Consider the following 25938-nt stretch of genomic DNA (forward strand, 5'->3'; position numbering starts at 1 on the left):
GAGATTACAATCTTCGTATTTGCTGTTTAGGAATGTTAAGAATTGGACCTGTATTAGTCTATTTTGATTTTGTAAACTTTTTCCTTATTGTTAGGATATCCTTTCTTTTTGTGAACGGCAGTGAATCCTATTAGGAATAATGGTCAGTATACAAGACCTAGATAGAATAGAACAGAAAAGAAACAGGTTTACTAATGTCTTGGTGAAGGATAAGGTCCATGCATTTTGATGATTAATGTGACTGTTCTAGGTGTGAATGAGTATAGGTCTTTCCTATTATTACTATGGAGTTCCTTTTATTTATTAATACGTTTGTCTTTGAATGTTTCTATTGCATAAAATTGTGAACCACTTTGATCTACTCAAGTTAAGCGGTATACTAAATTTGTAATAAACATCTAGATGCCGCGTGAGGTCCGCCACCTTCGCACCAGGCAGGCAAGTAACCAAGCCATCTCATGTCCACCAGCCTCCCCAGCTATCTACATGCCTAATTACCAAATCGCCAGTTACAATGACCATCCTAAACCATCCCTCCTGGGCAGAAGCCCCTGGGAACACATCCTCATTGCGAGAGGATATTGCATCCCCTGGAAGGTAGGTCCTGGTTACAGAATCACTTCTTGCCTCTCCACAGTGATGCTCTCCCTTCAGGAGACCTTTTTCCACCATGGTGGCACAGAGGTTGCCAGACTGGAGGTGGGCCTTCTCTATTATGACTCTGAAGGTCCTCCTAGTCTGCTATTCTAGCCTCCAGAGGTTGGACCTGTTCCTTGAATGTTAGGAGCTCTTTGCACTGACTACAAACATACAACTTCTCACCAACTGGAAGATAATCAAACATGTGACAGTCGGTACAAAAGAGTGGATAGTCTCTATCTTGCTGCCGGACTGCTACCTGTCTTATTATTGGTGATTTCTTAATTAATTTACTAATGGAGTGGGAATATGTTAACTAAAGTCTCCTAAGATTGCTAGGTATATGCTAGGCTATGCTAATATTTAGTTTATTTTTATAATCATTATTATTATTTTAATGTTATTACTAGGTTCCCCTCTATGGATCTAAGTAGACTGTGGGGCCCTTTTAGAGATCGGCGGTAAGCTTAATGCGGGCTTACTGCTTACTCTTCTGGGAATACCGCTGGCCCAATGTGGCTGCCAGCGGTAGTCCCGCCCCAAGCACACACCATATCTAGGTTTAAAAAAAAGGTTTGCATAAGTTCCTGGAGGAAAAGTCCATAGTCTGCTATTAAGATAGACATGGGGAAGTCACAGCTTGCCCTGGGATTGGAAGCATGGAATGTTGCTACTATTTGGGTTTCTGCCAGGTACTTATGACCTGGATTGCAGGATACTGGGCTAGGTCTGACCCAGTATGGCTATTCTTATGTTTTTATGTCCCTCTTAAGCAGGGATAGGTAACTCTGGCTCTTAAGTGCCACAAGGTCAGGTTTTCAAGATATCCACACTGAATATGCATGAGATACACTTGAATGCCTCCTCTGTATGCAAATGTGACACTTGAGAGCCAGTGGTGGGTGGCGGGGTGGGTGGTTGGGAGGTGGGGATAGTGCTGGGCAGACTTATACGGTCTGTGCCCTGAAAAAGACAGGTACAAATCAAGGTAAGGTATACACAAAAAATGACACGTGAGTTTATCTTGTTGGGCAGACTGGGTGGACCGTGCAGGTCTTTTTCTGCCGTCATCTACTATGTTACTATGTTGACCAGAGTTACTTATCCCTGCTCTACAGCAATCACATCATCTCTTTGGCTCAAAGCACAGGGGTCCATCTCTGTGGGGTACACCATGTAGCAAAGATACTACAGAAATACTGTTTGATGTCAGGTGTCTGTGAGGAAAAAACTCTTACACTTCTGCGTTTTTCTTATTAAAATTATTTGTAAGCCTGGGGTGTTTTTATGTGCATACTTTAATCTTCTACAACTGCATGTTAAACATTACTCCTGTTATTACAAATGTACATATCTTGCCTATATCTTATTCAGCCTATGGCATTTTTCCTGTGATACTGTTTCTCTATTATTTCTAGAAATCTGCAGTTTGTTTATTATTTATGTATTGGGATTTAATAACCACTTTTATGAAGAGATTCACCCAAAGTGGTGTTGTGCATTCTCCTGTGGAGAAATGATAAAAAATGTCTAACCCATAGAAGAATTTACACAAACTATTTTTATGGCAAACACTGGATTTGGAAACATTATGTTACTCAGGCTTCTCTTCCAGTGTCCCACTCAATACATTTTCATGTTTAATAAATTCACATTCTAAAGATTCTAAGTCCTAGGAATTAATAAAGCCGATGGGGGAAAAAAAGGAAAATGGTTGAAGAAGACAATCTTTCTTCTGGACTTCATCTGACCTACATCTTCTTTGTTACACAACTTATTACTGTAACCTTTACAAGAACTGTCACAAGATCTGGGAGTAGAACTGGAACAAATACCAGGAGGCTTTGTTCAGTTAGTGACATGTCTAAGGCCTTAAATTGGTTCCCTGAGCTCGAGCACAAAGGATTATTTTGCCATACGGCTCCTCCTTCCCTTCTGTTTCCGTTTCAATTATATCCTTGAGGTTGAAAAACCTGATTCCTTCTTTCAAAGCTTATATAGGTACAATATCGATATAAAAGCACTGGTGTACTTTTCCACTCTCCTTCTTTGAACCTGAGAATGTCGCTTCTAAATCTGGCTAGCCTCAAGCATCAAAGTATTAACCTATTTTATTAGGTTTTTCCCAAGCAGCCCAAGTCCCAGGTAGTCGGTCTTTCCAGGCACTGAACAAAGCAGGCATGGGACAGATCAGAAGCAAACACCTCCCCCTTCCCTCATGCCCTCTCTGGGGTTTGGTGATGGGGGGATGCTACGAGACTGAGTGAGTCCTGAAACCTCATTATATTGTACTGAATATGGAGGGAGAAGGTGTGGCGAGGGGCATCTTTCATTTAGGGTGTTAAAAAATCTACTTTTTCAGTGCAAATAATCTAATGTATTGCACATTTCTTAGGAAGCAAAATCCATGCTAATAAAAAGTTATAGTAACATTTTCTTAAAGAGTTTCCTCAAGTGTTCATTTCTGTAGTTTCCCTTAATAAATGGCTGTGTAATCCTAGCTCTTTTTGACATACCTTGAACCGGAAACTGTATGCTCTGATCGTTACTGTCTCCCTTTCTTTTCTTCATTTTACCAAACAGGCAGACTCTTGGAACTTTTTTTTTTGTTTTTTTGCCCACCTCCTCCAAATAGCTGCTGGACAACCAAACTCCTCTCCTTCGAATGTCATCTGGGTGGCAATGGTAAATGCTAGTTCTCTCAGTGGCAAACATATAACAGCTCAAAAATCTCCAAAAACTTCAACATGACTCTTTCCTGATAGGGATAACAAATCTCAAGGATAGATCATATAAAAGAGCACTCTTTCCGTACCTATAATAACCCACACAATAAGAGCTATCTAATAAACCTTTACATTGGGAAATAGGTTTATAAAATGTTACCCTTTAGTTTTTCAAAATACTCTCTACCAATTAAAAACTACTGTACTTGACACTATTTTTGAAAAGTCCGGTTCTCCCCGGACCATGACATCAGCTCACTTTGTACATTGCCAAGCATTCTTTTCTACAGAATTGGATCCGCTAATTAGTTAATTGTATATGCATGATATAATTTCTAACATTATTGACAGCACAGTGGCACAGAAGAGAGAGCTGGATTTAGTACAGCTTATGAGTATTTGACAGAGATCTGGAAGTGGGCTTTTAGTAACAAATGTAAGCTACCAATGCAGTTACATTGCTCAGCCAGGTGCCACAGTCTACAGCTCCTTCCCAGAAACATTATATAGTTTAATTCTCTTGATATACCACACTTTTAAATTAATAGTCAGAGTAGTTCACAATAAAAACATAATACAATTAGAAAAGAACGCCAAATAAAAATAGGACAGACCTAATTCACACTTCCAGAAGCACTGTAAGCCTGGTTGACAGATAATTGCCACAGTGTGATGGTAAGGACTCCCTACTCACCCCCCCCCCCCCCATTGCTTCCCTAGCATCTCTATCCTGTCCAGAAAGAAGCAGCTTCTACAATGCAGCATACAGAACTACCCATGTGACACTTCTAAGCTATTTTTCAAATTTAATTGGTATGTGTAATTCTTAATACAAAAACGTCAAAAGGAAAAGAGTGCCATGGGAAGAAACAGTGTTACAAGCAAAAAGATGAAGAAACCCCCCCCCCCCTATGTGTGGTGCAGTAGAAAAAAGGCAAAAGTGGGGATGGCACACAGACTTTACAATGACATCAAATAGAGGACACCAGAAAGTCGAGTAATAAAATACAGAAACTGGAGAATCACCGCGTTGGACCCAAAAGGGCACTACAAAAACAAAAGTCAATCGCTAACTATAATAGGGCATAATAAGAAAACAGTGCACTAGACACAGAAATGTGTTTTGGCAAACGCCCACGTCAGGAGTCTCAAAATCTAAAACACTGTAGTTCCTATTTTGTATATATATATAATAGCCTCCACAGGGAAAGTGTATACGCTTACCCCCCCCCCCCCCCAATTCTATAAATGGTGCCTTAAGTTATGCGCGCTAATTTGGCTGCACAGCCAAATCACGTGCACAACTTAGTTTATTAACAAGCCAATCAGCACTGATAATTGGTACTTAACCAATTAGTGGCGCTAATTGGCTTTAATTAGAATTTCCACACACAACTTTCTAGGCACATTCTATAACATGGTGTTTGTAAATTCTAATGCATGACGCCAAAAAGGGGGCATGGCCATGGGCGGATCGTGGGCATTTCAAACATTTTGCGCACTATTATGGAATACACCCGATCTGCTTGAAAAAAATAGGTTTTCAAGGAGGCTTGGAAAGAGGTTTAGGAATCATCTAACCTTAAATATTGAGGAAGTGAGTTCCAGAGGACAGACGCGGAAGTGAGTTCCAGAGGACAGATGCAAAAAAAGAAAAAAAGCAGATGACCAAATAGACTCCCATCGTGCCTTTGAAGGGGGAGGTGGTACAAGCCTATTATCCGTAAGTGAATGAAGGGTATGGGAGGGAGTGTAGAAAACAATCAAAGAGGCCAAGTAGGAAGGGGTAGCAGTGTGCAGGAATTTGTGTGTCATTGCAAGAATTTTATACTTTATTTGAAATTCGATAGGTAACCAATGAAGACGTTGCAACAGTGGAGAAATATGATTATATAACGTTTTGCATGACAGATTATACAGGCCACAGTGTTTTGAAAAGTTTGAAGATGTTTGAAATTAGCTTGGTAATACCTGCATAGATGGAATTGCAATAATCATAGCGAGAATTAATATATGCGTAGAACAAAGAACAGAGTGAAGCGGTATCTACAAAACTATGAACAGACCTGAGTCGACAGAGATAAAAGAAACAAGTTTTCATAACCTGAGATATTTGTGGTGTAAACAACAGAGCAGAATCAAGAATTATTCCAAGATATCTGAAAGAAGTGACAGGGGTAACTCCTTTCTGTCAAAAAGCAGAGGCACTAAAGAAGGAAAAGAAAAGAGGAACCTGTCATCCATCTGGTTTTCAACCCTGTCTTCTAAGGGTTGAGAACCAGATGATGCTTCTTTAGCCATATTGCTACCTCCTGCAAGCAATCCTGAAGTGGTCCTAAATTGATGGACATTGGATCAGTATAATAAACCAAAAGAAATTCATCAGCATAGGAATAACCACTAACGCCAAAGGTCTGGATAAGTAATGCTAGTGGGCTGACAAAAAGATTAAAAAGAAACAGTGAAAGAACCGAACTCCACAAGAGAGTGCATAAGACGTAGAAGTAGATTAGACGACTGCAAAAGAACGATGCTCCGGAAAAGAAGCGAACCATTTAAGAACAGTTCCTGCAATCCCTGGAGAAGATAAATGTTGAAGAAGTGAGCGATCAATCAATGTAATTCTTTTTTTATGTAACACTGGATTTCATGTATTTTTTTAATTGACGGCAGCTATGATGGCCATAGGATGTAATTACTTTGCTATGCACTGAGCGGCCCTTTTACTAAAGCTTAGTGTGTGCTAAATCCTGCACATCCTATTTTATATCTATGGGCCACGTGGCACTTAGCACAAGCTAATGTCCAATAGCACGTGCTAAACTTTAGTAAAAGAGCCCCTAAGTTACTGGATCTCATTGAGTGCTTTTTAGTAATTTTGGAATATTTTGGATTAAAAAAAAACCCTTTTAATAATTTGAAGTTTTTTATGTTTATAATTTAAAATACCATTTTTTGGTGTACTAAATAACTGAGAAGCCTGTGTTTTTGATATCCCTAGATATTTTTTTTAAGTGGCTCTTTATGTACACCAGCCACATTTTAATGTCCAAATGGGAACTGGTACATCCAGGTCAGCACATACCAAATTCTAACAATATTTTAGAACATGATCTGCTGACAGAGCCTGTTCTAAAATAAAGGCAAGAATGGATGTGCATGCGCTGGTTACATGAGCGGAAGCATCCATTTTACATGTGTCAACACGGCAACATAAACCTGTATGTTCTTATTTCAGAACATGAGTGACACAACAGCAAAGATGACTCAAAAATCAACAGACAATGCTCCAGATGGTCAAAATGTTTATTGTGAAGCAAACAAGACCTGACACAGCTGTGTTTCGGCCAACAAGGCCTGCATCAGGAGTCTCTTAGATTACAGTGAAAAGTCCACTTGGAGCAATGTTTGTAGTTTAAATGAAGAAAGCAAAAGTGAACTGGGCGCTTCGTGCATCAAAATAGGTGAAAAGCTCACTTAGGCTTCTGGGCTCTAAGCAAAAGAAAAAGGGAGAAAGAAAAGGAAAAGGAAGCTTAAGTTACAATAGGTGGATAATACAGTGCATTCCACTTAAGAGCACATTGGATAAGCGCACACACCGCTTATCAGTGGTGGATGCTTTATATATGTCAACACTAGCAGCTAAAAAGGCTATCTTACAGTTCTGGACTAGTGAGGAGGTGATTCCATTCAACTGCTGGCTAAGAAAGGTTAAAGATCTGGCAAAATATGAGCATTCCCTGTATAGGTATTCGCGGAATGTAGATAACAGAGAGTACGCAATATACTGGAAAAAGTTTGAAGAGCTGGTACCCAGATAAAGAGACTTCAGATAAGAGCGTATCATGCATGAGGGGGAGAGGGGTGTAGAGATAGGGGGGATGTAAGGATCCGGGGGGGAGCAAGGGGGATGTGAATGTTCTTCTCTTTCTTTCTTTGTGATTGGGGAAGGTTAGTGGAGATTAGGGGGAGGGACATATGGAAGGGGGGATTAAACAGAAAATGTCAGAATCCATGTGCTAGTGTGGGACGACCATGTGACTAGTAATGGGACGGTTGAGAGTACCTGTTCATGGAATACTAATTGTTATAGTACAGTGTCATGCATTTTAGTGTATACATGTTTGAAGTTATGTAAGCATGTATGGTTCTGACGTTAATAAAGATGAAATTAAAAAAAAAAGGAATGCCCTCCCGCGGGAGGTGGTGGAGATGAAAACAGTAACGGAATTCAAACATGCGTGGGATAAACATAAAGGAATCCTGTTTGGAAGGAATGGATCCTCAGAAGCTTAGCTGAGATTGGGTGGCGGAGCCGGTGGTGGGAGGTGGGGCAGACTTCTACGGTCTGTGCCCTGAAAATGACAGATACAAATCAAGGTAAGGTATACACAAAAAGTAGCACATATGAGTTTATCTTGTTGGGCAGACTGGATGGACCGTGCAGGTCTTTTTCTGCCGTCATCTACTATGTTACTATCCTGCTTATAATCGAAAGACAAAAACGCCTATATTACGACCTAAATCGGGAGATAGACGTTAATCTCACAAAAACGAGTAAATCCATATAATGGAAACCAATGTTTCAGTGCGTCCGTGTCGCTCGTACGTTCACGTAAAAACGTCCAAATAAGAGGCGTGTCGGGGGCGTGTTAGGGGCGGTGATACGACGTGGACGGGTACAACGTATAACGAATAGCGAAATGGCTCTGGTTGAGTGGGAAGATGGGCGTAATATGATGGACCCGAAATAAAAGCGACCAGAGCAAGGGGGGAAAGCGTCTTTAGACCCATTAGCGATTGTGTGTAGTTGGAGAGTGGCGATATTGTTGGTGGAAGAGCTGAAGTGGTGGTTGCAGAGAGAAAGCCGAGCGTGTTCAGTACCTGTGACGGTCGTCTGTGTGCCCTGCCTCTTTTTGTGTCATACCCTTTCACCGTTCCTTACTCCTACTCCTTTGCTCCATCGCCCCCTTCCCCTCCCCCTATCCCTCCCCATTCACTCTTCCCACGTGTATACTCTATTCCCTGACCTCCGTTTGTCTCTGTGTTCCTGTACTGTTTGGCGAGTGAGTGGCCAGAGGGCGTGGTGGCTGGAAGTGACAGATCTGTGTGTGTTGCTGTTTGACTACTAGTCCTAATACTTGCACTGGTGGTGGGGATATAGATGCACTTAATGCACTTGTGGCATGCATGCTACACGAAGAGGCCACCCACCGCAGGAGGTATTCACGGCCCCGAGTGTTTAGGCCCCGCACCACCTTCCTACAACTCACTGACCAGCAGTGTCTAACAAGGTTCAGGTTTGATAGGGCCACCATTCGTCAGCTGTGTGAGCAGCTGAAACCCCTCCTTCAGCCCCAGACACATAGGAATAACCCCATCCCTGCCCACCTCAAAATCACTTCCGCTCTCTCTGTCCTGGCCACTGGCAGTTTTCAATCCGTATTAGCTGCTAACACAGGCCTCACCCAGGCTTCTATTTCACACTGTCTCACCCAGTTCCTGGATGCCTTTATCACTCACACCTCACACTACATCACTTTCCCCACCACCCCCCAGGCCCTGCACAACAACATGGCCGCCTTCTATGCTCTTGCTAGATTCCCCTCGGTCATCGGTGTGATAGACTGCACACACGTAGCCCTCAGACCCCCCCGGGCACACGAAGCCACCTACAGAAATAGGAAGGCATTTCATTCTATGAACATGCAAGTTGTATGTGATGCCCAGGGGGAGATATTAGACGTGTGTGCCAGGTACCCCGGCTCCAGCCACGATGCCTACATCCTACAGCACTCGGGCATCTTCCGCAGGTTCGAGCGAGGGGAGTTCATTGGTGGATGGCTACTAGGTAAGTGCAACATGCATGTACCACCCATACTAGACCTCCTCCACTGGGCAACCCTCCGCCCTGGCTTCCTCCACCACAACCCACTATCCAAATCCCCCCGCCCCCCCTGTACCTGCTCCGAGCGATACACACTCATCTATCTCATTCTGCTTTTCTGCAAAGGTGACCGAGGCTACCCGCAGAGGACATGGCTCATGACCCCCCTGATCCACCCACAACCAGGGCCAGAAGAAACCTACAACAGGAGACATCGCAGCACCCGGGGGATCATTGAGCGCACCTTTGGTTTATTGAAAAACCGCTTCCGCTGTCTGGACCGGTCTTGAGGAGAGCTGCTCTACAGTCCAGAAAAGGTGGCCAAGATCTTTGTGGCGTGCTGCATGTTACACAATTTGGCCCAGCGCAGAGGACAGCCTCTCCCAGAGGAGCCACAGCCACCACCAGAAGAGGCCCCAGATGAGCTGGAAGAGGAGCCCCCTCCACCCCCAGCCCACAGAGCAGAGCTCAATGCCTACCAGCTTGGCGTAAGAGCAAGACAAAGACTCATTGAAACAAGTTTTAGGTGAACGTATGTGAACGTTTATTTATTTACATTAAGTGCATGTGTGTGTTCAACCCCACCACCACCACCACCACCCCCCTCCCACACCCACCCCCTTCCCACCAACCCTCACCCTACAGCATGTCCCATCATTTTCCCCTTCCCTTCCCCCGTCCCCTCCTACCCCTCCCACGCCCTTCCTTTGCAGCTGGTGCTGCACGGGAAGTCTCTTCACCCTCTTCTGAGCTGCTGCTCCCAGTGTCCTCCTCCCTATCCCCACGGCAGCCTGCGGTTTCGGCTGCACCGTGGAAATCGTGCCACCTTGTTGGTTCTAGTGGTCTGGCCACAGGACCCAGAATGGGACCAGATTTGGTGGGTGCTGCAGGAGTGGGTGCGGAGGCTGATGATCGCAACGCCCACCTCTTAGCTGGTGGTTGGTGGTGGTCAGTGGAGGAGGATGTTGATGGCAGGGGCTGCTCCAGCAGCACGGGGGCTGGAGTAGGTGCGGTGCCCTGAGGGCGCAGGTGTTGGATGCTCTGCTCCAGCCGTTTCAGTTGCTGGAGCACCTCCTGGTGGCTTTCACGTTGCGCCTGGAGGAGTTCCTGGTGAGCTCGCTGCTGTGCCTCCAGTGCTTGGCGCTGCAGCTCGAGTTTCTGCTGCCGGTACTCCTCCAAGCGCACGTTGTGGCGGAGTAGTTCCGTGGCCAGCAGCAGGAGTTGCCTCCTTTGGCCGGATGGCCTCTGGCGGGGAGCTGGGCCCTCCTCCTCACCAAAGTCCTCCGGTGCTGGAGGTGCGGCCTCTGCTGGTGCTGCAGGTGGTGGTGGTGGTGGCAGAGGCTGGACAGCTGGTGCAGGTGGTGGTGGAGGCAGAGGCTGGACAGCTGGTGCAGGTGGTGGTGGAGGCAGAGGCTGGACAGCTGGTGCAGGTGGTGGTGGACGCAGAGGCTGCACAGCTGGTGCAGGTGGTGGAGGCTGGACTGCTGGTGCTGCAGGCTGTGGAGGTTGAGGCTGGACTGCTGGTGTAGGGCGTTGGCCTTGCAGGCCACTAGGGCCAGCCTCCTCTGAGTCATCACCTGTATAGCACAAGAGTGAGGATTAGTGTTGGTGCAAATAACCCACTTTTGTCTTTCAGCATTCATATACATTGGCATGTCCCCCAACCTGATGACCCAGCAAAGAGATGGTGAGGAGGAATGGAATTGACACGGGTGCGAAAGAGAGAGCCCCACAGGCAGCTGGGTAGAGGTGGTGGATGAGCAGCCAAGAGAAGGACACCACTCACAACGTTGTGGACAAGCTGTTAGTTGTATAATTGTTAAATTGAACAACATTGCAGCATGTGTTGTGTTACTACTGACTTGCTAAACTGCATAGAACTGCTTTATGACCCCCATTACAGGCTCCTTCAGTTGAATGCATGTGGCCCACACTCAGTAGATCACAGAGGTCACAGGAGGAACTAGGCACATTTTGTTAATGGGAAAATAGGAGGGAGTAGTAGGGAAGGACGGCCCCCAAAGTTCTGCCACAGTAGTAACCTACACACACCCATAGGAGCCAACTGGAAAGTAGTATTGGGGGTGCTAAGCCCAGTGACCAACACTCCTCCCTGCACAGCTACATGATCTTTCCTCAATATTGGGGGTGCTCACACACACACACAGCACCCACCCTGTCTGCTTGCTCCTATAACACACATGACCACTACCACTACTCAAATAGAGCTTACAATTCAATAAATATGGGCACACAGGACAAGTAAGAGGAAACCCAATGACAACGGTAGGGATAGGGAGTAAGGGTAGAGAGCTAGTGAGTAGGGGTTACCAGGTCACAACAGCATCATAAAGGTGGCCTGTTAATATACATAAAGACAGCCAGAGACACTCCCCCCCCCACCTCCCTCCTCCTGCCCCCCACTCCTCACCTCCCTCCCCCTGACCCCAACTTCTATAACACAAGTGTACTGCAGCACAACAGATACCCCAACTGCATAATGAAACACCTACCTGAGTCCTCAGCCTGGCCCGAGGTGTCCAGGGAGCCAATCCCGTGGATGCCCTCCTGGGGTAGGAGGGAGTGCACCATCAGCTCCATGGGCGTGAGGTTGGCAGTGTCATTGCCTGGGGGATTGGCCCCCGCCTTCCTCCGAACATCCCTCCTCAGCTTCCGCCACTTCCTCTTGCAATCCTCCACGTCTCTCCCAGCATGGAAGACAGCATTCAGGCTGTCCCGTACTGCCTCCCATTCGCGCTGCTTTGTTGTTGCAGCCAGCCTCTGCCCTGTGGGAGCGAACAGACTCCGGTGCCGCTGTAGTATTTCTTGCACCAGGAGCTCCACCTCTGCTTCAACAAAATTACCCTTCCGGGTCGGCGGCATGCGTGGTGGCATTGTACCAATGGGGTTATCGAAAATACGGAGTGGGCGTTTATATAGGCGCCAAGAACGCCCATTGAGACGGGGAATAGGCGTTTCTGATATGGGCGTTTGTTGTTCAATTATACACACAATTCCTAAGCGTGCCCAGCTCAGATAGCGATTAGGAACACATGGTTTCGATTATGAGTAGATAAGTATGGGCGTCTCCACCTGCCTTCCCTTTCTTCATTGCCATTTTACCTGCCATTTCCTGCACTGAAACCTTGCCGGTTGTTCGTAATAATCATTTACAGGGTTTTACCCTCACTTATATGAAGGTATGTGTTTAGCAATGTATGCTTGGGTACACCTGTGTATTTAGGGGGGGGGGGAATTATTATTGGCCCTCAGCCACCACGCCTTCCGTTTCCTCTCTTCCACATCCCCTGATGCTCCCTTCCATTCTCTCTGCCTGGTTGTAGCAGGCAGTGTGTGGGGGCCAAGAATTTAGTACAGTCGGCCCAAATCAAGCACCCCTCGGTAAGGGTCATTTCAGTCAGGGAGATGTGCAGCTAATGTTCCAGAAGATAAAAGGCGCACTACACAGTCTTGAAACAGACGTTCATGGTAAGCTCTCATTTGTCTGACACCTCTTCTCTTTGTGCTCATAGTCAAGGAGTGTGCATTCACTGTATGTATGTAGTCTGGAGTCAGATGTTAGGTAGCTCTCTTTTCACCAGGTTCCTGTGCACTGTACTGTGGGGTTGGCAGGTCCTCAGTGTGGATGTGTATAGCACATTATGGAACACCTTCCTAAATTGCTCCATAGGTAGTAGGGAACATGCACATTGTTTTTAATCGGTAGCCTGGACAAAATGATCGAGGTGGCTACAGGTAGTGCCACTGAGGCCTATGACGTGGTGGTGAGGGAGAGGTGTGTGTGTACAGGTCCCAACCCAAAGTACCTGCTGGTGGCTAAAGCCTGGTGGCTGCTGTGGCCTAGTGGTTAGAGCACCAGCCTTATAATCATAAGGTTGCTGGTTCAAATCCCACCTAAGGCAAGTCACTTCAGGGACAAAGTTTGACACAAACCCAGAATACTTGAATGTAACACACCTTGATCGACTACTGGAGAAAGTGTGATCACAGCTGCAAATAATGAGCACCATTTTTATTTGTGCCCTTCTCTAACACAAGTATTACATTGCAACTGTGATGAAGTAACCATCCATCTATTGGGTTTCCCATTGTTTCCCTTTTGCTCCTCAGCATTATATACCATAGCTGATGTATTCAATGTGAAAATATGAGCCAGCTGTTTGTAGGTCCTTCTTGCCCCCCCCCCCCCCCACCAATGTGGCTTGTGGGTAAGGATATGTGTCCATCAGACAGCAAACACTGTGTATGTGGTACCTGGAGTTATGTGGAAGTGTCTACCTGGCAGATCACACATGGTACACTATTAATCTCTTATTGATGGCACTCTGTATTGTGGGTCAGTATGGTGGAGGGAGGGAGGGAGAGAGAGATGCTGGCTGGCCATTTTTATTCATGAACACAAATATCCATCCAGCCTCCCCGGCCCAACCCCCCTGCACATATGGCCATGCAGGTTGGAATGAACAGGTGGCATTCTGTATGGCCAACATTCTCAGACATACATCACCTTCTCATTCACACAGCACATTTAATGCTATGCATATTGCTGCCTCCTTCCTCTCAACTCAACAGCACCATTTGGTGATATGTAATGCACAAGGGAGACAAACACACACACACACCCTGATAGTTATAGTGTAAGAGAAACATTTATTTCCCCCCCACCCCCACCCCTACAAAATAACCCCAACAATGCCCTCCTCCCCCCCACAACTCCCCACACAACCCCAATAATTCCCTCCCCCCCCACAGAACCCCCAACATTTCCCTCCCCCCACACACACAACCCCAACAATTCCCTCCCCCCCCACAGAACCCCCAACATTTCCCTCCCCCCACACACACAACCCCAACAATTCCCTCCCCCACCCACTCCCCATACCCCCAACAGGCCCCCCTCTATTGAAATTAAGGGCGGCCACGCCCTCTGACCAAGGCCCTCTGTAGCAGGGCAATGAGCAGGCCCAGCAGTACCCTTAGTGGGCCCTGAAGCTGCTCATTGCCCTGCCGTAGGGCTCTCACCTCCTGCAGCAGCTGGTGCTGGCCAACTACAAGCTGCTGCTGGCCATCTACCAGCGGCTGCAGGAGCCGCACCACTGTTGCAGGGCCAAGGGCTGGAGGTGGGCCAGGGGACATTGAAGATGGCCCAGGAGATGGAGGTGGGCCAGGCGATGGCGCTGCCTGAGGCGATGGAGGTGCCTCAGGGGATGGAGATGGCCGAGGGGAGGGAGATGCCTCATACGGAGCTGCAGGTGGGGAGGGGTCCTGATGTATGTCCTCATCAATGATGAGGACCCCCTCCTCCGAGTCCTCCGAGTCCTCCTCCTGGTGGCTCGCCTCCTGGCCTGGCTGCTCCTCCTCCTCCTCCTCCTCATCCAGGTGCCCCTCCTCTTGGTGTTCCTCCTCCTCCTGCTCCTCCTCCTGGAGGTGGTGGCCCTCCTCATCTTCCCGCTCGGCTTCCTGCTGGTGGAGCCCTGTGTATGTAAAAGGAGTGTGATTGAGATCAGCGCATACAACATGGCTTGCATAGTGCAGTAGCTGGGTGGCATGGGGCAGGGTGTGGTAAGGCGTTGCCTATGCCCATGGGGAATGAGCTGCATCAGATGACATGACACAGAACCCTGGACCCTCCTCTGACACACACCACACAGGACATGTTGCCATACCAAATTTATTGCTGACCAGCATGTTTGCATTGTGAGATGCAACGAGGGGTTGATGGGCAGTTGTTGTAGGAGTTATTGGGGGGGGGGCAGTGGGAAGGGTGTTGAGCACAATTCTTTTATGTGAGTTAGGCCATAACATGCAGTAAAAGTAGGGCCTCAGGCAGGTGTACCAGGACACACTAATCAGCCACCACAGTAAGGGGAATAGTAAAGTGTGGCATATCATCTCATTCATCTCGGGGGGATGGTCGGACGTTGCAGGCACGCTCATGGGAGAACCCCTGCAACCTGTATCCTTGATCTGGGACAGATATGTTATTACTTACTAGGTGGCTATTAGGCACATGGGAATTGATATTGTACAACACATTTGCATTATTCATGAAATGTATGTAGTAATCTGTACAGGTGTCCTGTTTTTGAATACTTACGGCGAGCCCTGAGGTGCCTTCGCACCGCCCGGATGAGGTCGGGCCTCTCCCACCTCACACGGCGGAACCGCCTCCTGAGGGACTCCAGGTCCCGGTGGACTCCAAAGCGTCTGTAAGATATAAGTTTGTAGAGCAGGGGTCAGGGGGGTTGGTCCTTTTTGTCCTCTGCACACATTCATTTGCTATTCACATACCAGAGAGAGAGGGTCTACAGTGTTGGGGGGGGGGGGCCACCTCCATTGGTAGTGAATCATAGTAGCCACCTTTTTAACATTTTGGGGGGTGGAACCCCCAGTGGAGATGACCCCTCCCTCCATACATATTTGATATTGGGGGTGGGGTGGTCAAGCACCCACAGCAGCCACCGAGTTGGTTCCTATGCAGATGATGCCAGAGAGGTGGGCATGAGGCCAGACAGTACCGTTTGTACACATTATAATGTATGCTTGTTAAACTACTTGATATGTGTTATCATGACCATGTTATAAAGTATGGTATAGGTTTCATTGGTCTCATGCTTCCACTATTCGGATGCGTTGTAACCCACTGGCTGCAAAGAGGGGTTGGAAAATGTGGCCTTCACATAACTAACGAAATTGTCACATAACACTAATAGAATAGTCACATACCTAACCTAACCTAACCTAACGAAATACATTCTTGTAGGGATGTGGGAATGGTGGTCGTTTCAATAACATACAAATTATTAGTGATTGTGCATGTTCCTATATTACTCATGATCCTTGCATGGACACTCCAGTTACTGCTGGTAACATTGATGACGGAGCTGTTATATGTGTAGGTACAGGAGGGGAGGGGGGTTGGGCCATAACCTTACCTTTCTAGCCTGTCCCGGATGCGGGACCAGGCTCGCATGGCCTGCAGCCTGGGGGGCAGGTGGTGGTGCTGCACAAAGAGGCGATGGCGGTGCCTTAGGCACAGCCGGACGAGCAGCAAGCTCTCCTGCTCTCCAAAATTCGGCTCTCGCCGTTGTGCCATTTTTCCACATGTTGGAAAAGAAGTGCCTTATATAGACGACCTTGCGTGAGGGACGTCGTTTCATGCACAGCTCCATATATGGATGACCATTCCATATATGGCCCCTATCAGCACGTGGACGCCCTCGTAAGCATAGACGTCTTTGCCGTGCACATGCCTGCACGTGTGTGGAACGTGCCTTATATAGATGAGTATGACGCACCCCACCCGACCCTTTTCACATATACATATAGCTGCATGTTCAGTAGGTGTACAGTGCATGCAGATCCGGACATTCAGATGGGCACATATGATGAAAGTATGGGTGGAGCAGCATGATATGTCTGTAGTTGACACATATACGCGTTCCTCATATTTTCCCGTACCTGGATGGCCTGAACAACATGTACTGTACTTGTGATACACCTATGTACATTATTTTACACACCACGTGATTTGGTCGTTTGCACCTGCAATAATCGACCGTGTTAGGGCGCCCAATTTAGTCACGCTTATGCGCTCGTCATTTGATTGTTTTCTTACAGGGATAATCGATTATCGAAAAACACCCACACTAGTTTCCCATTATACATGTCTATTTTTGGACGTTTTTGTAAGAACGTCCTAATTCGTACTTGGACAATCTTTCCATTATGCCCCTCCATGTCTCAAATTTTTCCCATTCACTCTAATGTAAACTTACTCCAGTTTGTCACACCAGTGATAAGCGCATACTCTCGTTATGTGCAATACCTCGAGCCTCTCTTTTTACAACATAACTCCTTTTAAGTACAATTTCCCTCATTCTGTCTTGTCTATGTAAAGTTTTAATTCCGCATGAGCCACCCATCCTAATTGGTTCCCAGGTTTATGATGTGCAATTGCTGTGCAGCATGGCAGTTGTACTTCATGAAGCTGGGAGCCAATGAGGTAGGAGTGAGCGGTCCTGCCTTTCTCTATTCTCTCTTCCTCATTGGCTCACAGCTTGTGATACACAGCAGCATGGATCACATGGCTCTGAATGAAAGAGGGTGGGTGACCGCCATTTTCTTTCTTGCATGGGTCACACAGCTCCGAGTGAAGGAGGAGGGTGCCCGCCATCTTCTTTCTGGCCCATGCAATTGAGTGACAACTGAAAATTTCAACTACCTGTGGACTCTAAAATATAGCATACACTAAACTCCTGTATGATTGAGCAGCTGTAGTGGTGTGGAGTAGAACAACTGTAGGGTATAAAGTTGAACTATGCACCTAAACGCCTGTGTAATTGAGCAGCTGTTGTGGTGGTCGTGGAGTACTAGGCTGTAAGGTTGAACCATGAACCTAAACACCCATGCGATTCAGTGGCTGTAGTGAAGCAAACAGTGAAATGGCCATCTCAAAACGCATGTGTAAGGTGCTTTCACTCAATGATAGATAAGACTAGACAATAAGGAAAGTCAGGCTTTCATTGCAAGAGAATATGGGGTGCATCCAAGCCAAATTGCATGCATCTACAAGCAGAAAGCTTCCTTACTCATGGAGAAAGCCAATCATTTGGCAAAAAACCTTGAATTGGCCGGTTGTAGTGCAACTGTTGGGTGGCTGGAACGATGAAAAATAAGACACAACACAAAGTTCAAAAAACAGCATAGCGAAAAACAAGATGCAGATGAAATGGGTGTGGAGAGATGGATGGCAAATGTTCTACAGGACATCATGAAAGATTACTAACCATGTGACATTTTTAATGCAGTTGAAATAGTTCTTTATTAGAGAGCTAATCCAGATGGGATGCTGGCATTCAAGCAGGCTGAGGTGGCTGGAACAAAAGTGCCAAAGGAAAGACTGACGCTGCTACTCTCATGCAACATGGAAGGAAGTGAAAAGCCGGAGCCACTGACAACGGGAAAATAAACAGCCACGTTGCTTCAAGAACGTTAAACAACGTTCAGTGGCTTATGAGGCAAACAAAATTGCTTGGATGACCTAAAAATTTGGCTACAATGGCTAAAAAAATTGGATAACACAATGCACAGGCAGAAGTGTAAAATTCTGATGCTGTATGACAAGCTGTGCAGCACACAGCGATGACAGGCTATCAAACGTTAAGCTTGTGTTCCTACCACCCAACACAACTTCACTTATTCAGCCGATGGATCAGGGTATCATAGCCAATTTCAAGAAGCATTACAGAGTGCTGGTGCTGTGCCATCTGATGGGCACAATGGACCATGATGACAACATTGGCAAGCGAGCTGCCAAAATGGCTTGCAAGGTTAGCTTACTGGACTCGCTGCACATGCAGGAGGAGGCTTGGTGTTGTTACCCAGAGAACAATTTCCAACTGCTACAGATGGACTAGCTTTGTGAAAGAATGCTATGATGATGAAAATCCTGCATCCACTGTTGATCTTCCAGCTGGAATGACTGCTGAGGGGTTTGACCGCTATGTGGCAGTTGATGACAACCTGAAGACATCTGCTGACATAAATGATGAAGAGATTTGCTCAGCGTTGTAGTCTGTGGCTTGAGGATGCTAGAGACATGATGAGCCAACGGGGATGAAAGTTGGCGGTGAGCGTGAAGCAAGACATGTTTGCTGCTGCATTACAAAGCTTGGACATTGTGACAGCTTAACTAGAGGGTAATGGGTGCCATAGAGGGTAATGGGTGCCAGAGTTACAAACCTTATTATGACCTGTTGGACCTTGTCTACAACACAAATAGACAAAACACAGTACAGCAAACAATTGCAGATTTTTTTAAATTCCATTTGACACTAGTTTTTTGTAACAAAAATTACATTGATGCTTTATATATAAATATATATATATTTTCTCTTTTTTTTTTTTTTGTAGAAAATTGGCTATGTCTTACAACATTTTGCAGTGATGGATAATTGTTTACTGTCCAATAACACTAATAATTAAGTTACACTACACTAGCTCTGTGTAATTACTTAAATAATGCTTTGAATAAGGCAACTTCAGTGATGTGCATGCTCCGGATAAGTGCAAGTGGAAATTTGGTCCGGAGCCCTTGCACTTAAACGGAGTGCACTGTAACAGTAAACAGGCCTAAAAATGTAATTTATTCTCAATATTACCCTAAGAAACAAAAGGAGGATGGAAAGGGAGAAGATAGACAAATGATAATCAACAGACAAGAAGGGAGGACAAGTTGCACAAACTATGCTTAAAGTGGCACAGCTGCTGCCTCGCAAGACGAAGGTCAGAATGAAAACCATGGTTCAGATAATTAAAAAAAAAAAAAGAGAAATGAAGTCAGTCATTGTGTGCATCAAACATTGCAGATTTTTTTCATACATCAGAACTAAATCCAGTAATACCTTTTATATAATACTAGTAAAAAAGGCCCGTTTCTGGCTGAAATGAAACGGGCGCTAGCAAGGTTTTGCGCTGAGTGTGTATGTTTGAGAGAGTGTCTGTGAGAGTGAGAATGTGCAAGTGTGTGTGTGTGACAGAGAGTGGGTGTGAGTGTGTCTGTGAGAGTGCGTGTGTGTATGTGAGAATGAGTGTGTGCGAGTGTGTATGTGAGACAGTGAGTGTCCTTCCCTGTCCCCCCCTGTCAGGTGTCAGGACTGGGGGGACTGTGGACAGTCATGAAGGCAGCCCCTACCAAAATAATGAAAGCAAGACCATTTGTATAATAATCACTGCATTCCAGAGAACAAAATGGAGCAATTTCCCACATGCTATCTTTTGCTTTCTGTATTCAGTAGCTGACAGGCTTGCTAGACTTACCTAAGTGGCTGCAGCTGCAATACACAAACGAAAGCAAGGAAACCTATGAGACGTAGATACGGCCGTCCCCTTGTCCTCTGACGCTCCTCCCTTCTTCTATTTGACTTCCCACTGATAGGTCCGTCATTTGGTGTGACGCTCCTCCCTTTTCCTGTTTCAGTTCCCTTTGATAGGTCAGTTGGCCTCGGACGCTCCTCCCTTCTTCTATTTGACTTCCCTCTGATAGGTCCGTCATTCGGTGTGACACTCCTCCCTTTTCCTGTTTCAGTTCCCTTTGATAGGTCAGAACGGTGCAGCTGTGACACTCCTCCCTTCTCTGATAGGTCAGGGCGGGGCAGAGATGTAGTGTGCTTAAAAATGGTTACAGAGCTTCGAACATACGACCTGTTGAAGCCTCAGAGTGTGCTTTAGAATGTTGAGGGTGCTTTTTATGTGCAGATGGGGCGTGGCCTAGACTGAGGGTGAGTAGTCCGAATAGCCTAGCCTACTAGGAGGACAGGAGTTCAGGACAGATGGAGTGAGCTTCAGAACGTCTGAGGGGGGATTTTATTTATATAGATAGCATAGGATAATGATGGTTGAAATTATATTTAACTATGACTATCATCAATATATGTGAAACTACTAACACTGGGAAAAACCCCTAATAATTTACTTTTGCATAAAGTTATATTTTTATTTTAGAACTGCATCAAAATTTTCTAAAAGCATCCCATAAGTACATAAATATTGCCACACTGGGACAGACCAAAGGTCCATCAAGCCCAGCATTCTGTTTCCAACAGTGGACAATCCAGGTCCTAGTATTTTTGGAAACAGTAAACAAACGATTCACGTCTACCCGTTCCACTCCACTCATTATTTTATAGACCTCTATCATATCTCCCCTCACCGTCTTTTCTCCAAGCTGAAGAGCCCTAGCCGCTTCAGCCTTTCCTCATAGGGAAGTCGTCCCATTCCCTTTATCATTTTCGTCGCCCTTCTCTGTACCTTTTCTAATTCTACTATATCTTTTTTGAGATGTGGCGACCAGAATTGAACACAATATTCAAGGTGCGGTCGCACCATGGACCAATACAAAGGCTTTATAACGTCCTCACTTTTGTTTTCCATTCCTTTCTCTATTTACAGTCAATTATATTTTGCTGATCCATTAGCAATGTGCTCACTTGGTTACAGTAAACACTAGTATAGAATTGTCCAACCTCGGTCCTCAAGGGTCGCAATCCAATCAGGTTTTCAGGATTTCTCCCAATACATATGCATGAGATCTATTTGCATGCACTGCCTCCATTGTATGTAAATAGATCTCACATATATTCGTTGGGGAAATCTCATGCATATGTATTGGGGAAATCCTGAAAACTTGACCTGGCGAGGGGCAAAGTTGGACACCCCTGCACTAATACAATTAACAGTAAGCAAAATGATGACTAATACAAAAATGACTGGACAAAACAAGGGCAAAGATCCAGGTCTTGGGTGGCTTACAAAAATGAAGATATGACTCAGGGGCCCTTTTACTAAACGGCCTTATGCCCTAATGCGTGGTTAGCATGCCCAAAGAGGTGTTAAAGCATTTTGTGGTAATTTGCCTATTTGCACATGCTAACAGTGTATTTTTTTATTTTTAAAATTTTTTGGAGGGGGCAGGGCATGGGCGTGATCACTATTGTTGAATCATAGCAGTGACTATTCTAATGCAGTGGTTCTCAACCCAGTGCTCCTGACACACCCAGCTAGGTTTTCAAAAAATCATAACTACATAAGTAATGCCATACTGGGAAAAGACCAAAGGTCCATCGAGCCCAGCATCCTTGTCCCCGACAGCGGCCAATCCAGGTCAAGGGCATGAGATTAGAGCTGAATATAATGGAGGCACTGCATGGAAATCCCTCTTTTGTATATTTGTGCAAATCCTGAAAACCCAACTGTGTCCTAAGAATTGTGTTGAGAATCACTATTTTAAGCTGCCTATAACAGAAAACATTATTAGAGTGTAAAATTGCGATCATTATTCCCTAGAAAAAATGTGTTTGTCAGGTTTTAAAACAAGTGAGCAAAGCATAACTTTGAATAAAACAAACTTCACATTAGCAGAGTTGATGCGGTCTTCAAAGTCACAGCATAATTAAAAAATTAAGCTGCAAGTGTGTTAAAGATATTTTGCTTACAAACACATCATATAATAAGGCCACTACGATTTCAATATAGATCAAAGATCAATCATCTAAAAAAACAGCAACAACCAGAATAGAAAGATAAATGTGATGAGAACAATTTTCAAAACCATTCACCTAGGCAAGTTTGCTTTCTGACACTGCTCTGCCTCAATCCAGTTAAAAGTATAGATGACCTTCCCTAACACAGATACTTTTGGCTTAAATCATTAGAAATTCTTGGAGACGTGTTTAGGTGGTAGAACCAAAATAATGCTCATATTATACAGCAATTAGTTTATTTATAACAAAAAAACTATCACTGATTGAGGGAGAATGTTCTCAGTTTGATTGTGAGCTCTTTGAGCAGGGACTGTCTTTTTCGTGTATGGTGTACAGCGCTGCGTAGCGCTATAGAAGTGATAAGTAGTAGTAGAAGTTTGTGCAACACCTGCTGCTCACTGCCTTGCTCACTATCTATTTACACCTATTTTAACATGTTACTGTGATATACCCCATCAAGGATGTGGCACTACCCAGAGTACACACTGGTAAAGCACAGTTACCACTGGCTGTGTACTACTGATGCATCTGGTACAAACTGTCTGTTCAGAATTTAAGACTACTTAAAGTATATGAATGTAATAGTATTTAGCAATTCTATTTATTTGCATAGGCTTGCTAAATTTTTCTCTGCATTTCTTCCTGCCACTGTTCATTAAAATCAATAATTTATATCAATACACAAAGTAAAGCTCATCACTTACATATATTCATTACTGGAAAACATGAATAAGTGATAAGATGTGCACATCCAACCAAGAGCTTAATCTCAGTGCTGAAGAGATGAAGTACCAGGGCTTTTTTTTGAGGGAGTACTGAGTACCGGCACCTTTTCTAATGTCTGCGAAAAACTGACCCATGGACCCCAAGTTTTAATGAAAGAGCTCAGGCTCTACACACCAATTCTGCCTTGTCATAGGTTCTGTGACTGGTTGCAGGGGGCCTGGCTATTGTGGGGTGGGTCCAGTGGTGTGCTGGTAAATGTTTAACAACAGGCTCTCTCCCCGGTCCACCTCTGTGCCCCCCCCCCCCCCAAATTGCAGAGCTGACTATAGCCGGGGAGAGAGCCTGGGGGGGGGGGGGGGGCAATGCATTACTCCATGAAAAAAAAAATTAAATGATCCCAGGTTCCAATCTAATTCATGTTTAATGTGGGATAAAATGCCATAACTAAGTAATAAATATAAACTTTTAATGTTGAGCACCTGATTCTTAAAGTGGACATAGTCCAAACACTATAATGAAAAAAAAAATGATTTTTTCTACCTTTGTTGTTTGGTGACTTTGTTTTTCTGATCATGCTGGCCCAGTATCCGATTCTGCTATCTGTCCTCTTAACTCCGTTTCCAGGGCTTCCTTTCTATTTCTTTACTTTCCGCCTTTCTTCTTCATTTCTTGCCCTACATCCATAAGTAAAAGCTGGGTCCTCTGCACACTTGACTGTCCAGTGAATCCAGCTTCTGCCTATTTTCTTCATCCATGTGCAGTTTTTCTCCTCTCCTCCTTTTCCCTTATCTCATCTCCTTCCTCACTCTTCCCTCCCCCTCCATCCAAGTCCAACAACCTTCCTCTCCCCTGCCCTCCCCTCCATCCACCCACCCACCCATACCCAGCGATTCTCTTCTGTCGCCTGCCCCCCCTCCAGCCACCCATACCCAGCGACTCTCCTCTCCCCTGCCCTCCCCCTCCAGCCACTCATACTCAGCGATTCTCCTCTCCCCTGCCCTCCCTCCAGCCACCCATACCCAGTGATTCTCCTCTCCTCTGCCCCCCCCTCCAGCCACCCATACCCAGCGATTCTCTCCTCTCCCCTGCCCCCCTCCAGCCACCCATACCCAGCGATTCTCCTCTCCCCTGCCCCCTCCTCCAGCCACCCATACCCAGCGATTCTCCTCTCCCCTGCCCCCCCTCCAGCCACCCATACCCAGCGATTCTCTCCTCTCCCCTGCCCTCCCCTCCAGCCACCCATACCCAGCGATTGTCCTCTCCCCTGCCCTCCCTCCAGCCACCCATACCCAGCGATTCTCTCCTCTCCCCTCCCCCCCTCCAGCCACCCATACCCAGCGATTCTCCTCTCCCCTGCCCCCTCCTCCAGCCACCCATACCCAGCGATTCTCCTCCCCTGCCCCCCCTCAGCCACCCATACCCAGCGATTCTCTCCTCTCCCCTGCCCTCCCCTCCAGCCACCCATACCCAGCGATTGTCCTCTCCCCTGCCCCCCAGGTTGTCCAGTGGATTCTTCGGGGCAGGCAGGAAAGATCTCCAGTCTTTCCTGCCCGCTGCTGGCGCTGACTCTCCCGTGGCGCTACTGCATCGCTCTTCAAAATGGCCACCAAGACTTACAAGGGTGGCCTCCAAGACTTCAGCTTTACATATCCTTGCACCTGCTGTTCGTGGATTTAACCTGCATACTTGGCACCTGAAAATAGGCAGGTTAAATATTCCCCATGCACTGCCAGTGGATCTTTATAAGGAAAATTAGTTTGCAGGCTTGTGAGTACAAAGTACTGTGGGCCTGCAAACTGTTAGTGGCTGCTCAGAATTACTCTCCCTTCTTTTATTTGGACAGTCTGGTATAAAAGATAACACATTTGCTACCATGGTATCCAAATTAATACAAGTTTATTCCACTGTGCCCTGCTTCCACCCCACACTTTCAAACTAAAAATGTATCTTGTATGCTTACCAGCAACTTTAAATAAAATGGATCTTTTCTCCAAGTCCTTGCTTTCTGTTTTGGAGTCAAGTGATTTGGTTGCCTTTTCTGTGCTTACATTTGTATTTGAATTTGATGTATTAAGCGGAACTGGTTTCCTTGGAAGTGGAGGTTTCTCATAAAGATGTTCTGAGGAATGTGTTTTAGATTTTCCATTGTCATTTAAAAAACTACCTGTATTAGTATCAGATGCTGTTTTGATCTGTAAATGGTTGTCGGCTTTTGAGAGTAAAGCAGGACACGCTTGTTCAGATTTACAAAGAGCACTATCCTTCTGTACTGCTTTTGATTCTGTACAATAGCTCTCTCTGTATTTCAGTGACAAAGAAGTAGGTCTGAGTTTAACCTGAAAAGCATTCTTATCTTCTGAATCTGACTGGCACCTGGAAACTACAGAAGAATCGCTCATAGCTGGCGGTGTCTGAGAAGCACTGAGCACCATTTTGTCCACAGGCCTAGTTTCAGTTGCAGCTGGAGATTCTTGTTTTTTTATGCAAGGTTTTCTCTCAGGGTGATCTGAATTTGAACACACGCCCTCTTTTGTCTTCTCATGTCTTGGAACAATAACATTTGTTTTAGGAATAGAAAGCTTTGGGTTTTTCAGACTTTCACCATCTAGATTTCCTTTCATAGTGAAGCTCCCAGTCCTTGGTCTCTCCCATGCTGAGGACACTGAAAATTTTCTCAGTGCAGTAAATTCATTTGCTACTTTTTCTACTTTCTTCTCTGAAAACACCCCCAAATGCCCCATCAAGTGGCTGTCTTCCATATTAGGAACAAGAGTTCTGCCACGCTTTTACTTTTTCCAAGATGCCAGGAGGTCATCTCAACCTTGGATGACAAAGGCACTTGTGGAAAGTCAGGAGGGGTTTCGTTCCATGAGAAGATGGATTGGAATGCTTTAAT

At 45.7% G+C, this 25938-nt stretch overlaps 1 protein-coding gene across 1 annotated transcript in view; it reads right to left on the reverse strand.

Moving 5' to 3' along the window:
- Positions 1-25793, reverse strand: part of LOC115468032 (uncharacterized protein KIAA1211-like) — a 40408-nt gene extending 14615 nt beyond the window's left edge. The window contains exon 1 of the mRNA XM_030199542.1: positions 25003-25793. Coding sequence (XP_030055402.1) covers positions 25003-25783 — 781 coding nt within the window. The 5' untranslated portion in view covers positions 25784-25793. The remainder of the gene's footprint in view (positions 1-25002) is intronic.
- Positions 25794-25938: the final 145 nt, after the last annotated feature.

Source organism: Microcaecilia unicolor, chromosome 4, assembly GCF_901765095.1.
Source record: "Microcaecilia unicolor chromosome 4, aMicUni1.1, whole genome shotgun sequence".
Taxonomy (NCBI): Eukaryota; Metazoa; Chordata; class Amphibia; order Gymnophiona; family Siphonopidae; genus Microcaecilia; species Microcaecilia unicolor.